This window comes from Erinaceus europaeus, chromosome 11 (genome assembly GCF_950295315.1).
Source record: "Erinaceus europaeus chromosome 11, mEriEur2.1, whole genome shotgun sequence".
In the NCBI taxonomy this organism is placed as follows: domain Eukaryota; kingdom Metazoa; phylum Chordata; class Mammalia; order Eulipotyphla; family Erinaceidae; genus Erinaceus; species Erinaceus europaeus.
In genome coordinates, this window is record NC_080172.1 from 62,691,467 (window position 1) to 62,707,569 (window position 16,103).

At 40.3% G+C, this 16,103-nt stretch overlaps 1 protein-coding gene across 1 annotated transcript in view; it reads left to right on the top strand.

Annotated features, from left to right (window-relative positions):
- Positions 1 to 4,248: 4,248 nt before the first annotated feature.
- PTPN22 (protein tyrosine phosphatase non-receptor type 22) overlaps positions 4,249 to 16,103 on the top strand; it is a 70,676-nt gene continuing 58,821 nt past the window's right edge. Inside the window, exon 1 of the mRNA XM_007530189.2 lies at positions 4,249 to 4,394. Within this exon, the coding sequence (XP_007530251.1) occupies positions 4,308 to 4,394 (87 nt within the window). The 5' untranslated portion in view covers positions 4,249 to 4,307. The remainder of the gene's footprint in view (positions 4,395 to 16,103) is intronic.

Consider the following 16,103-nt stretch of genomic DNA (forward strand, 5'->3'; position numbering starts at 1 on the left):
TCCCTCTCTGACTTCCCCTCCTCTCTCCATTTGTCTGTATCCTATCCAACAATGACGACATCAATAACAACAGCAATAATAACTACAACAATAAAAATCAAGGGCAACAAAAGGGAATAATAATAATAATAAAGATGGAGAGGAAGCTAACTAAGAACTTATCACTGCGAGGAATCCAGGAGTGAAAGTGAATGGAAAGGATAAATTGAATCTAACAGACATTAAAGAGGAAGAACTAATAAGGCTTTGGTAATGAAAAGGATGCTGACAAAGAACTGGATGTTTCACAAATAATATGATGTGTGGGCAACGTTCAGATACAGGAAAAGGCAAAGATAGTGAAACTAAAGCAAAGAATGATGGGTGATTTGCTTTCCCTAGGATCTTAGAATATACCTCCTCCTAGACAAAGTAGAATGTACTAAGAAACCTGACTGTCTTTTCTTTCTTTCTTTTTTTTATTTTCCCTTTTGTTACCTTTTTTTTTTTTTAAGATTTTATTTATTTATTTATGAGAAAGATAGGAAGAGAAAGAAAGAACCAGACATCACTCTGGCATATGTGCTGGCTGGGATTGAACTCAGGACCTCATGATTGAAAGTCCAAAGCTTTATCACTGCTTTTACCACCACCCGGACCATGCCCTTGTTGTTTTATTATTGTAGTTATTATTGTTGTCATTGTTGTTGGATAGGACAGAGAGAAATGGAGAGAGGAGGGGAAGACGGGGGGGGGGCAAGACCTGCTTCACTGCTTGTGAAGCGACTCCCCTGCAGGTGGGGAGCGGGGGCTCGAACCGAGATCCTTAGTCTGTTCCTTGCGCTTTGCGTGCATGACTAGTTTATCATGTCCTAATAGTCCACCCAACATTCTCTTCGACACAAGCCTTTCTGGTCATCTCAGTCCCTACCTCCATGATATTAAAGTTTCTCCTAAAATGTCACATTGCTCTGTTGGCGCAGGTGGCAGTGTAACTGGCACTTTTTGTCTTCTCATCTTCCTTCTGAGCAAACACCACATGGGGGAGCAATGAGAAGTTCTTTCCTCACTTCTCTTCAGCCACTGATTCACAATTTGACTTTCCACTACAACTCACCTTTGATATCTCTGATAAAGTCTTTGTGCTATATTTTACTGCATGGAACTATTGTGTTCACTTAAGGCTTGTGCCAGACTGGGTTAAATGCTTCATCAGAAAGTTTTAAATTCTTTGATACATGACTTGTTTCCTCTCCCCAGCTCTTGACTGTCCCACACATTACAAATGAGTCAAAAGAATCTTTGTTAAAAAGCATTGTGTTCTTATTCCTCCCCTCCATTCTGTAGAAGGAAATGTGAAAAGTTAAGGAGCAGCTTAAAGTTATTCAAAATAAAACTGATGTTTTGTGCTTTCTCTCTCAGTTTGCTTTTTGCTTGCTTGAGTGGTCTGATCAGGAAATAGCCTTTAGCTAAGTGGGTTTTTGAGGTTTGCTTATTTCATGACATATATATATATATATATATATCTTTTGGGTTCAGTATAGAACTGAGTCCTAAGCATTGCTGCTTGTTTTTGAAAAAGCTCTTCAGTTCTTCTAAGATACAACTTTCAGGTCCTTATATATTTGGGTAAAATGTCTACGGAGGGCATCTAAACAAGCTTTTCTTTCTTATATCTATCTCCATCACCTTCTCTTGCTCCCAAAAAGAAGTAACAAAGTTAAAAATTGTTCTGAAATGTGGATCTGAGGAAAGTAGATTTAAATTTTATCTTCTTAGGTATCTTTTCATTATTAAATAACATTCTAGGTGACAGGGAGATTAGAAAACTGTATATCTCATATTTGTTCATACAGAAAAAAATCATCTTTTTAGGGTAGTGCTTTGCTAGTTTGTAAATAAGCAACTTAGTTTAGAATGTTTCAATTTGAACTGGTAGTTAAGTCTGTGACTTTACTTCTGAGCTGTTTTAATTAAAGTGGTTGAGTGTATTTTTCACCATATTCCAACTTGTTTCTAACTATTGCACGCCTAGCCCCCAACATAGTACCAAGCATTTCGTGGATACTCAATAAACTTGTTTAAAGTGTGTGTGTGTGTGTGTGTGTGTGTGTGTGTGTGTGTGTGTGTACTGGTCATCATCAGGCTTTACTGTTCCAGGTCAACTTTTTCAGACAGAGAGATAGAGACAGAGAGATGGGGAGGGAGACACCACAGCATCAACACTTCCCCCAGTGCCATTGGAGTCAGGCTCTAATTGAAAAAGATGTTTAAGTGGACTGGGAGATGGCACAGTGAATAAAGTATTCAGTTCTCAACCATGAGGCCCTGAGTTCAGTCCCTGGCAGCATATGTACCAGAGTGATGTTTGGTTCTTTCTCTCTCCTATCTTTCTCATGAATAAATAAATAAATTCTTGAAAAAAAGATACAATATTTTTTTTCTAATTATGTAGCATCTTAAATTTTTGCTGTTACACAGTTGGTTCTCTTTGCATCTGTTTCCTTTTAATCTTGTGTATGCTTTTACATGATTTTAGTTATTGTGAACTTGAACTTTTGTTTTTTATAATGTTCCCACATCTTATATACTTTATAATAGCCAAATTAAACATTGCATTAATAAGAGCAGTAATAATTTTTCCTACAGTGCTAGAATGGGATAATTTAAGGAATATTGACCAAAGTTAAACAAATATTGAATAATTATGGTTCAGTTTCATTCTTAATGTGAACTGGGATAGAAATTCCTTAGTGATTCCACATAGTCTATATGTAGGACACCTTTATTACCTTCCTATTCCTGTTACAGAATTTAATAAAGTAGGTGTAGTCTGATAGTACTCTGAAACAGTTTTTTTTCTACCGGAGCACTGCTCAGTTCTGGCTAATGGTGGTGTGGGGGGGAGTTGAACATGGGACTTTGAATCCTCAGGCTTGAGAGTCTCTTTGCATAACCATTATGCTATCTATCCCTACCCTAAATTGTAATTTCCTAGAGGTAGTTTGAATAATGTTGCAGAAAAGAAATATTACTACTATCTGAAATAGAAAAAGTTCTAACAGCATATTTTCCAGTTATTTTTTTTCAGGACTATTTCAAACATGTTTTAATATTTTATCTATTGAGTTTCTGACTTCAAACAGAGCTGACATGCTGATTTGGGGTTGCTTTTACACTGATTGGGACACTATTGAGTAGGCCTGTCCCCACTGAGGAAAGAGCTGATGCAAGATGAGATATGAAAGATTTTTCCAAAGCAGGCTGTCTTTCAGACAAGATGAAAATGCTATATGCATAGTGTTACTTCCTGAAATAATGGCCTTCTCTGAGGCACTTGCTGCAGAGTTGAAAAGTATTTTCTAGAAATAATGCCTCAGACTGTCTGTACAGAAAGGTATATTGATGCAAGCAAGGGGATTGACTTTACTCTTTTTCTATTTCTTCATATGCCACTAATATGGTAATACAGGGGTCACTGTGTCAACTTTTTAGTCAGGCGCTACACTCAAGGCCCACTGGATAGAACAGTTGTTTTTATATCCAGGAGCTCAAAAGTACTGGAGGATATGAGAGGTCTTGAAATCAACACTTCCTTTAATGGAGGGCTCCACTTCCTCAGCTTTGGGAGAGACTGTCAGAACCACCTGACTTTGCTTCATCGAAAAAAAGAGCTTGAGGTCTACACGGTTGTCTTGAGAGTTGTGAATAAAAAACACCATGTCTGATGCACAGAAATTTACCACTGATCACAATGACAAGACAGCACAGGTAGACAGTGTCTAGCTCCCAACAATGTCTTTTCCAATTTCTGGTTTTAATTGAACTTTGCAAAGTTCATTTGGGACATGAGGAAACAGAATGTTTATGTGCATTGTGGGAAAGAGGGTGAAATAGAACTTATCTGTGAGATCTGTATTTCTTCATTTTCTCTAGGAAGCAAGAAAGCAAAGAGCAAAAGGGGAAAAAATAGGCGCATTTTGCTTAAGAGTGATGGAGTGGAACAGTCTCAGTAAAGAGCAGACCACATGTTATGTTCTGGTTAGCCTCTTGTTTGTTAAAAACTTGAGTTGTAACGGGTTCTTTGGCTGAGAAGGAAGGCACTAGGGCCCTGGGGTGAGATGATGGCTTTGTTGTGTGACCACAGAGGCTGGAGGCTGGTTACGTACTAATTTCCTATAGGGCTTGTGATGAAGTCAGTAAACCACAGCTTTCAACATGCTCTGCTTAGGCTGCAGCAGTGGCTGTTCGGTGGTGTCTTGGCCATGACACACATTTGACATGCGCTCCTCTAACCCACTTAGAAACAGTCTCTCTTGCCCTGTAGCATGGACCAAAGAAAAATTCTGCAGAAGTTCCTGGATGAGGTCCAGAACAAGAAAATCAACAAAAGGGAGTTTGCCAGTGAATTTCTGGTGAGTCTCACGTGTGACACTCTCAGAGTAGTTCCACAGTCTTTTAAACTGACTGTGGTGGTCCAGTTCTCCTGGACCAAATTTCTCTTGAGATAAAGTGAAATAGCAGACCTTGCAGGGGGAGGAAAGCAATCTGAAAGTTGGACTTCTCACTGTGGCTTATGTGTAGTTTATATATTTTCTCTAAAATAATATTATTTAAAAAAAATCTTTATATATATATTTTTTTAAATTAATTTATTTTTCGCTTTTGTTGCCCTTGTTGTTTAACATTGTTGTGGTTATTGATGTCGTTGTTGTTGGATAGGACAGAGAGAAATGGAGAGAGGAGGGGAAGACAGAGAGGGGAAGAGAAAGACAGACACCTGCAGACCTGCTTCACTACTTGTGAAGCGACTCTCCTGCAGATGGGGAGCCAGGGGCTTGAACCGGGATCCTTACACCAGTCCTTGCACTTTGCGCCACCTGCGCTTAACCCGATGCACCACCACCCAACTCCCTAAAATACTATTGTTACTATTTTGGAGTTTGACTAGAAATCCAATTGGAAGTATATATTAATTAAATATCTGGAGTTCAAAGGTATCTGAGTTGTGATTTATGCTTCAAATGATCAATTTTAATTAATATTAAGAGAATGTATACCAACATTAAATTTCCCTGGACTGCTGTTTTCAGCCTCCTCATGGGAGGCCACTGGGATAACAAAAGGTCTTGAGGAGCACCAAGACTACCAGCTGCCACATTCTGTGATTTTCTTTAAAAAAAAAAATTAAAATGCATTTTTCCCCCAAATAAAGAACTGTCTTAATATTCTTTTGCTTAGGGAGATGGTGTGGGGACCGGTACAGTGGAGACAAGGGAGGGAGATGGAGAGAAACAGGAGCACAATGCAGCTCAGGGTCACCTGGGTTTAATTACCCTGTGCGACACTGCTCTCCTTGGAGGGAACAATGGTTATTGAAGCAGTGGCAGCTGGGGAGGTCTCATTCATCCTGCAACCTACCATATCCATGAATAAGATGTCCGATAGAATCAATGGACACCGCACATTTTAGAATACATCCAGCTGCTGCTTGGATTTATTTCAGCTTCAAACTCTAATTCTTCCACTGTGGAGAAATGGGAAGAACAAGAGCAGTGAAGGACAGAACCTGAAATTAAATCATGGCTCTGCTATCAACCAAATTATCAAACTATTTGACATGTCCTTTTATCTCCAATATCTGTTTTAATTTATTTTTTAAATGTTTATTTATTAATTACTCACCTTATATGATAGGGCAGAGAGAATTTGAGAGGAGAAGGGGAAATAGAGAGGGGAAAAAGACACTTCAGCACTGCTTTACCACTTGTGAGGCATTCCCACTGCAGGTGGGGACTAGGGGCTTGAACCTGGATCCCTGCGCATGGTATATGCACTCAGTCAGATGCACCACTGGCAGGCATCTGACTTCTTTTTTTTTTTAAGATTTATTTTAATGAGAGAGAGAGATGGAGAAAGAGAGGGAGAGAGAGAGAAAAAAAATCATGGCTCAGCTTTGGCAACTGTATTGCTGGGGAATCAAACCCAGACCCTTAGGCAAGTAAGTTCTGTGCTCTAGCTCATGGAACCATTTCATCAGCCCCTTCCTTTTTCTAGCTTGCAAAATGAGACAACTAGTCCCATCTTTCCTATCCCTGAGGGTTTGTTGGTGATTAAATATCAGTAGCAATAATGACTAAATGTGGCCATTTATTTAATAACATTTAAAAATGTTTTATTATTTTTATTTATTTATTGGATAAAGACATACATCGAGAGATAAGGGGGAGATAGAGAGGAAGACTGACAGAGACACCTGTAGCACTACTTCACCACTCTCAAAGTTTTCCCCCTGCAGGTGGAGATCAGGGGCTCAAACTCAGGTCCTTGCACATTGTAACATGTGCGCTCAACCAGGTGTGCCACCACCCAGAACCCTACTAATATTCTTTTATTAGTGATTTAATACTGATTTACAAAATTGCAATATAACAGAGGTACAGCAATGCACTGTTCCCACCACCAGAGTTCTGAATTCCCAATCCCTTCATTGTAAGTTACAGCAGTTTTCTTAAGGTTGTAGATATGGGTCAACTATTATTTCTACAACTATCTGTCTATATTTATATATATCTGTCCCCCCTTTTTTGGGGGGAGTGGCCCATCTTCTCTTCTTTTCCAAGTCATACATCCACCTATTATTATATCTAAATGTCTCTCCCTTTTTCCTCCTCTCTCTCTAGTTCCTGATGGAGTTGGAATTCAGAGCCCTCTGGTCATCTTCTCCCTATCATTACTCCCCCACTGGGAGTATGGATCAAAATTGTTTTTGGGGTGCAGAAGGTGGGAGTTCTGGCTTCTGTAAACTGTTTCTCTACTGGGCATAGGCACTGACAGGTTGATTCATTACCTCCCCACCACCAGCCTGTTTCTATCTTTCCCCATGTGGTAGGACTCTGGAGAGGTGAAGTTCCAGGATACATTGGTGAGGTCCAGGGAAGTTCTGATGGAATCATGATAGTGTATGCAACTTGGTGGCTTAAAGTCTGCAATATTTAAAGCAGGAAAAAACGATTAATTAATAGAAACCAAAAAGTAAAAACAGAGCAGATGGGAATAGAGATTTTGTGATGAAAAGAAGCTAACAATTCCATTTTAGGCATTTAGTCCATTTGGGCATTTCCTAGGGGCCCATGACTGTTGTTTTTACTTGAGCTTGATACCTAACATGGAGTTGGACAAAAATATCATCTGAGAAGATGGTGTCAGAGTAGAGAAAAGGGCTAGAAATTTGGATTACAGCAGAGAGTAGCTCCCGATCTTGAAAAAAAAAATCTATGAATAAAATTAACTGTTTGCCTTATCCACCTGTCCTAGGAGATATATATATATATATATATATATATATATATATATATATATATGTGTGTGTGTTTATTTATTTAGTGGAGTCCCTGTCAGTTTGAGCTTGAAGTTCATGGCCACAGCTGAGAACATTCCAGTCTGCACTTAATTCAGGACCAGTTTTCTTCTAATAGTAGGGCAAGATGACCTAGCCTCCCAGGTAAAATTGAGGTGGTTCCTACTATTGCTGCTTTATACTGAGGACAAGGTCCTGGGAAGGACCACAAGATGGTTTCTGAAGCCAAGGATTTCCTGATTAGGGCCCCAGATGATGAGGTGGTCTGGTATTGACCAAAAAGTTTATCATTAAGTGAGCCACTATCTTGCCCTTATTCATCTTTGGTGGTACTTTATCTGACAACCTTAGACTCCTAGTTGTTAACGTGTTGAGTGTAATTTGTTGTGCCCAACCAGAATTAGGTTTTGGGGGTCTGTCTTCTTTTTTTTTAAATATTTATTTATTTATTTATTTATTTATTCCCTTTTGTTGCCCTTGTTGTGGTTATTGTTGTTGTTGATGTCATTCGTTGTTGGATAGGACAGAGAGAAATGGAGAGAGGAGGGGAAGACAGAGAGGGGGAGAGAAAGATAGACACTTGCAGACCTGCTTCACCACCTGTGAATCGACTCCCCTGCAGGTGGGGAGCCGGGGGTTTGAACCGGTATTCTTATGATGGTCCTTGTGCTTTGCGCCACCTGCGCTTAACCCTCTATGCTACCGCCCGACCCCTGGGGGTCTGTCTTCTTTGGGCCTTTCTGCTAAATTACCAAGCTAATTTGGACTAAGTCTGATTTATTAGAAAATTTATGATGCCCTCTTTAGGCAGTTCTACTAAGATTCCAGGTTTATTAGTTCTAAGCCTATTAATGGAGGCCCTTTTACTTTGCACTTTTACTTTGAATTATGTAATTGCCTCTTGCTTATGGACACATGTACCCTTATGCTTATGGATACATAGTACCCTAAACCTTGGCCTGTATCCAGTATCTGTAACTTTGTTAGATAATGGATCATCTAAAATGGAACTAGGTAGTCCCATGTATTAGGAAGATCTCACCAGATTAGAGGAGTTGGGATTTTGAGATCTCAGGCCTGGTATCTCTGGCGACATTCAGCAGTAAGAATTCGGTAGCAGCATAACGTGGGATGGCAGCACTGAGGCTGCGTATGTCTCAGTTGTAGCTGGTGAGTTTAACAAAAGTTCAATAGCTATAAATGTTTGCTATTAGTGGGGAAATAGGTTCTGTTCCTTGTTACTCCATGGTCATGCCTCCCAGAAGTCCTCATTTAATAATATTTATTATACTGTGGGTTAGTCCTAGGCACTGAGCGTAAAGCAATGAACAAAAAAAAAAAAAAAAAAAAAACTTTGTTCTTACGGAGCTTATTTTCTGGAACCAAATAGATGTGAAAGTGTTTGAGGGCCGGGTGGTAGCACACTTGGAAAGCATACATATTATCATGCACAAAGATCCAGGTTCAAGCCCCTGGGTTGATGGTACCAATGGACACTATCATCACAGGTGGAAGAGGAGAGAAAGATAGAGAGAAAGATAGACACCTGCAGACCTGCTTTACTGCTTGTGAAGCGACCCCCCTACAGGTGGGGTGCCAGGAGGCTCAAATAGGGATCTTTGTGCAGGTCCTTGCGCTTGGTACTATGTACGCTTAACCCGGGGCACCACCACCCACTCCTCTTTTTTTCTTTTTATTTATTAAATTTTATTTATTTATTTATTTACCAGAGCACTGTTCAGCTCTGGCTTATGGTGGTGCGGGGGATTGAACCTGGGACTTTGGAGACTCAGGCATGAGAGTCTGTTTGCATAACCATTATGTTATCCACCCTCCACCCTAATTTTATTTGCTATTTTATTTCATAAGGCAGAGAGAAATTGCGAGGATAGGAGAGATAAAGATAGACACCATACAAACCTACTTCACTGCTCATGAAGCATACCCCCTGCCAGTGGGGAGCAGGAGGTCAAACTGGGTCCTTCCACATGGTAACGTGCATTCAAGTGGTTGTTCCACCACCTGGCCTTATTCAGGTGTCTTTTTAAAGATGATGTAGACTGAATTCTCAATATTTACGTTCTCTTAACTTACTCATTATAAACTTATCTAAATAATAGCAGCCACTTTACCTGCTGTATTTTTAAAACTCATCTTCTGTTTTACCTCCCTCTAGTCCTGTCCTACCTTCAATCAATTTTACAATCATCACCCCAATAAGTTTTTAATAATACAAGTCTGATCATACCCCCCTTGAAAACCCTTTTATAGTTTATAGTTTTTCAGCTGTGAACAGTTACATACATTAAAAAATAATGCAAAATATACTGAAGTATAAAATTACAAAGCGGGAACCACATGGGAACATCACACAAATGGGAAACTTCATGAACAGTGCTGTGATGTCTCCCTTCCTTGTCTCTGACTCTCAACTCCTTTCTGAAAAAGGAAAAAAAAAATCAACCTACCAGAAGCAGTGGAATTATGAAGGCATGAAGCCCTGGCAGAAAAGAAAAATGAATATATATATATATCATCTACCACCCAAGTCAAGGAAAAGAACAGTCAGGTTTCAGAAAACTCCATCTAGCCCTTCCCCATCACCCTCACTCCAGCCTAGTCCTGCCTTATCCAGTGAATAATCACTGTTTTCTCTCTCTCTCTCTCTCTCTCTCTCTTAATTAATAACTTCCTTGCTTTTCTAGCTCCTGATTCTGAGGACCTCATTTTTGGGTGGTGATTAAGTGGAATCTTACTATTCACTGACTCATGTCTTCCAGTGGAAAACAGTTTTGCCCTCAGTTCTGCTTTATGGTTCAGCTAGGGTACATACCAGAGGGAGTAGCTTTGTAGGGAATTGGGAGACCAGACTGTTTGCTTGGACAAGGTAAATACTGCCATTCAATATTTATAAGGACTTTCCACCTGCCCAAGTCCCACATTCCACCTAAGTCTTTCATGCATTTTCCCAGGGGTTGACTACTTCTGAGGCTTAAGGACTGATTCAGTAACACAAAGTGACTGTACCTTTATGGAAATCATCTTCTCTTCTTAAGAACATTTATTTATTTATTTATTATTTTTGCCAGTGTGGTTTATTTATTTATTTAACCAGAGCACTACTCAGCTCTGGCTTATGGTGGTGTGGGGGGACTGAACCTGGGGCACTGGATCCTTAGGCAGGAGAGTCTCTACATAACCATTATGCTATCTGCCTCCACCCTTATTAATGTTTTTTTTTTAATTTTTTAATTTGCTTTCCCTTTGTAGCCTTTGTTTTTTTATTGTTGTAGTTATTATTGGTGTTATTGGTGTCATTGTTGTTGGATAGGACAGAGAGAAATGGAAGACAGAGAGAGAGGGGGAGAGAAAGACACCTGCAGACCTGCTTCACCGCCCTACAGGTGGGGAGCCAGGGGCTCAATCCAGGATTCTTCAGCTGGTCCTTGCGCTTTGCACCACGTGCGCTTAACCTGCTGTACTGCTGCCCAAATCCCCTTATTATTGTTTTTTTAAAGACACATTCAGCGTCATGATCAGACTATTACATTTAGCAATCAACAGCATGGGTAAAAAAAAAAAAAAAAAAAAAAAAGCTACATTAAAGCCCTTTGTTAGAATGCCTTACACTTTCCACAAAACAGAAACTAAAATAACCTGGTATAAAATTAGTCACACATACAGTCCTCCAAAGTTTTTTGCCCATACATAAAAGTATTGTCTAACACACTCTTCTTTGTAGCAGTTAGGCCCTGCCAGCACTGTGCTTGGCTGAGTTCACAAATCTGTTGTAACCTGTAGTTTCCCTGTCACTTCTCTGTCTCTCCTCTCCTCCTAAGTTTTTTTTTTTTTTTTAAATCTCCAGGGTTATTACTGTGTCTCGGTTCCTGCACCACAAATCCACTGCTCCTGGAGACCATTTTTTCCCCTTTTGTTGCCCTTGTTGTTTTTATCATTGTTGTGATTATTATTATTGTTGTTGTTGCTGTCATTGGATAGGACAGAGAGAAATCAAGAGAGAGGAGGGGAAGACAGAGAAGGGGAGAGAAAAATAGACACCTGCAGACCTGCTTCACCGCCTGTGAAGCGACTCCCCTGCAGGTGAGGAGCAGGGGGCTCGAACCAGGATCCTTACTCTGGTCCTTATGCTTTGTGCCACTTGTGCTTAACCCGCTGCATTACCGCCCAACTCCCTCCTCCTAAGTTTTATTTCCTGGCAATTAAAACCTTCTTCCACTGCCATAGCTACTGCTTTCCTTTGTCCACTCCTCTCTACATGGTTCCTTCTTTTTGTCTGTGTCAGAGTCTCATGTGATTCTACTACTTCTTGGCCTAGTTTTTTATTTCCAGTAGAAAGTAAGAGACAGCACAACATTACTCCACCACCTGTTAAGCTTCCCCTGATTCCATGGTGCTGCCATGTGGTGTCTGGGTTCCATCCAAGGGCCTTATGCATAGTAATGAATGCACTCTTCTAAATGACAGAACCCTCAGTCCTCCAGTATTATTTTTAAATTAAATTAATTACTATTATTATATTTTTATTTTTACCAGAGTACTGCTCAGTTCTGGTTTACTGGTTCTGGAGATTGGATCTGGGACATTTGATGCTTCAGACATAAAAGTCTTTTTATATAACTCTCTTATTAGAATCACTCTCCTATCAGTTCTTATCTGCCAATTTTTTCCCCACTTCGCCAGAGATGAGCTCAAGACCTCAAGTTGCATAGTATTGTTGAGCAGCCTCCTGAGTCCTTTTTTTTTCCTTTCCATTTCTTTATTTAGAGAATGGATGGGACTAGAGAAAGAGAAAAGAGAGAGACACCACAGTAGTGAACCTCTGGTGCCATCCCTGGTGTTCCTAAATGCTATGGGATTCAAACTCATAGCCTCCTGCATGCTGTGGAGCATGTTCTACTGGGTGAGCTATCTCCTGGCACCCTAAACTTCTATTTAAAAAGAAAATGGCTTGCCCCCACCCCCAGTTTTATCAAGGTATTCATAGTAGTCACGACTGTTAAAGTTTCGTGCATATTTGTGGGATTAATTAAGATATGCTCTCCAGAAAAAAGATATGCTCTCCCATCAGATCAAAGTTCAGCAAAGGTAAGGTGTGCGTTGGAAAGATAGCTCACCTGGGAGGGCGTCTGATTTGCCTTACAGGAGACCAACGTTCAAGTCTGACCCTTGTCACACTGGGGGAAGCTTCAGTGATGTGGTGTTTTACCCTCCATCCTGTCTTTATGTCTCTCTTACTCTCAGAAAAAAAGTCAGACTGGAGTGAAGTTCTGGTGGTAACAATAACAATAACAACAGAAAAATGCAAGATTTGGATTTAGTTCTGCTAACCAGTAACTAGTGAAGTGTTTGACATGTAACAAACATGAACAGAGAAGATTAAGCAACTTAATCCAATTACACGTAGTTCATAAGTGATGCAACTAGGATTTCGAATAAAAATAAGCCTGTACTTTAAAAATGACTAGTACGATTGGAAGATAACAGGGGTACAATTCCATACAGTTCCCACCACCAGAGTTCTGTATTCCATCCCCTCCATTGGAAGATTCCCTATTCTTTATCCCTCTGGGAGTATGGACCAAAATTATTTATGGGGTGCAGGTGGAAGGTATGACTTTTTTCTTCTTCTTCTTCTTTTTTACTTTATTTATTTATTAGATAGAGACAGCCAGAAATCGAGGAGGACAAGGGTTAGAGAGAGGGGGAGAGACAGACACCTGCAGCCCTGCTTCACCACTTGCAAAGCTTTTCCTCTGCAGGTGGAGGAGACCAGGGGCTCAACCTGAGTCCTTGAACATTGTAATGTGTGCTCAACCAGGTGCTCCAACACCTGGCCCAGAAGGTCTGGCTTCTGTAATAGCTTCTCAGCTGCACATGGACCTTGGCAGTTTGATCCACATCCCCAGCCTGTTTCTTTTCTTTTCTTTTCTTTTCTTTTCTTTTCTTTTCTTTTCTTTTCTTTTCTTTTCTTTTCTTTTTATTTTGCCTCCAGGGTTATTGCTGGGGCTCAGTGCCTGCACCATGAATCCACTGCTCCTGGAGGCCATTCCCTCCCCCTTTTGTTGCCCTTGTTGTTGTAGCCTTGTTGTGGTTATTATTGTTGTTGTTGATGTCATTGTTGTTGGATAGGACAGAGATAAATGGAGAGAGGAGGGGAAGACAGAGAGGGGGAGAGAAGGATAGACACCTGCAGACCTGCTTCACCACCTGTGAAGTGACTCCCCTGCAGGTGGGGAGTCCGGGGCTGGAACCAGGATTCTTATGCCTGTCCTTGAGAGAAAGACAGACACCTGCAGACCTGCTTCACCTCCTGTGAAGCGACTCCCCTGCAGGTCGGGATCCTTATACAGGTCCTTGCGCTTCTCCCTAGGGGCACTTAACCCGCTGTGCTACCGCCTGACACTCCCCCCACCTCTCCCCCAGCCTGTTTCTATCTTTCCCTAGTTGAGTAGGGTTCAAGGGAGGTGGGGTTTCAGAACACACCGGTGAAGTCATCTGCCCAGGGAAGTCAGGATGGAATCATGATAACATCTACAATTTGGCTGAGAGGTGGCAAAATATAAAGCAGGACAAATTGTTTAATAAACAGGAAACTAAAGGTAGGAATTGAGCAGATGAAATTAGGGGTTTTTCTGTGGGAATAAGGTAGGAAGACTATGTTAGGTATGGGTCCAAGGGACCCATGTGTTTAGTAATGTTTGCTTAAACCCGATAGCTAGCATACAGGTAGACTGAAAGTATTGTACGGGAAGATGGTGTCAGAGATGGTGTCAGAATAGGAATAGATATGGAAAACTGGGAAATGTTATGCATGTACAAACTATTGTATTTACTGTCAAATGTAAAACATTAATTCCCCAGTAAAGAAATTAAAAAAAAGAATAAGAATAGAAAGCTGGATTAAGGCAGAAAGTATATCCCAAATATGAGGAAGTATATGAATTCCATTAACTGTTAACCCCATTGATTTGACCTAGGACATATATATATATAATACAGGAGCCTCTGTAACCTCTCAGTCCCTGTCAGTCTGAACTCACAGTTCATGGTCACAGCTAGGAACATTTGAGGCTGCACTCATTTCAAGACCAGTCTTCTTTGAGTGACATAGCTCCTCTTCCAAGTGTGGGGCAGTCCCTATCATTGGGCTCTACAGTGAGGGCAAGATCATGGGGAAGCCCACAAGAGAGCTTATGATTATTTTCCTGTTGGAGATGACCAGTGATGGTGGAGAGAGAGAGAGAGATCTAATAGATCATGTGGGCCTATGTGGGAATCCAAGGATTACCTGAGTAGAGCCCCAGATGATAGGGTGGCCTGGTATTAACCAAAAAGGTCATCATTAAAGTGGACCAGTCTCTTGCCCTTATCAAGCTTTTGTAGTCCTTACTTTATCTAATGAGGTTAAGCTTAAAGTGATTGAAGGAAGTAAAGTAAAGGGTAGGAGAAGAGGGTATCTGGCCCCAAGTAGTAAATATTTGATTAGGTACTTTATGGTGTCTTCTTTAGGTCTTTCTACTTGCTTGCTGCACTTATTGAGTCTGTCTACTCACAGTAGATTGAGCACATTTACTTTGAGGTATATATTTTCTCTTAACTTACATGCACATATATGTGCACACGCACCCTGTCCCTTAGGCCCTGGTCTATATCTAGGGTCTGTAACTTTGTTAGGGAGTGTACCATTTGAAATAGAACTAGGTAGTCCTATGTGTTAGGAAAGGTCTCATCAGATTATTGGACTTGGAGGGTTGACATCTTAGGCTTGGCATCTCTGGATATAGTCCAAGGTGAAACGTGGTATGGTGGCACTGGTTGCATTGATTTAGTTGAGGTCAAAGCCTACACTGTTAGTCCCTACTTTCCTTCACACTCTGTTGCTACCTGTTTATCCATCAGTCTTAATTTTTTAAACATAAGCTCAGAAAAATGCTTGACATAAGGGTCCAGTTTGCAGTGCACCCGGTTGAGAACATACATGGAGAGATGATAGCACATATCACATAGTTGGTAGTTTGGTTGATGGCAGAGTCATGAATTAATTTCAAGTTCTGTCCTTTAGGTTACCATGAGTAATGACCCAGTTTCATGTCCCCAATCCCCACCTGTAGGGAGAGAGCTTTGGGAGCAGTGAAGTGGAGCTGAAGGTGTCTTTTCTTTTCTACGTCTATATCTATGTCTCTTTCTCTCACTATCAGAAACAGAAAGTAAAATAAACAATGTTTTAAACACATCTATGCAATTTAACAACTAGTAATAAAGCAGGCATTCATATAAGCACCCAGATCAAGAAATAGGAATTACCTGTGTAGGGTGTCCTTCCATAGGAATCCTGGCCTGCCCTTCCAGGCTAGCAGTAAACACTGTTTTTTTCTGTACAACTTCAAGACTAAATTATGGGAATTTGTGTGGTCCAGGAGGTGGCACAATAGATAAAGCTTGGACTTTAAAGCATGAATTCCTGAGTTTGATCTCAGCAGCACATGTACCAGAGAGATGTCTGTTTTCTTCTTTCTCCTGCCATCCTTCTCATTAATAAAAAAATTATGGGAATTTGTGTTTATCTGTTTGTAGAATTTATGTCAATGAAATGATGTATTTTGTCTTTCTTTGATCCCTCTGTGGAACTTTTATAAAGTTTACCAATCTATTTTTATTTTAATTAATTATTTTATTTTATTTTTTCTTTCAAGTTCACCAATTTTTTACATGAACCTAGGCCTAGCCATTTTTATTAGTTATG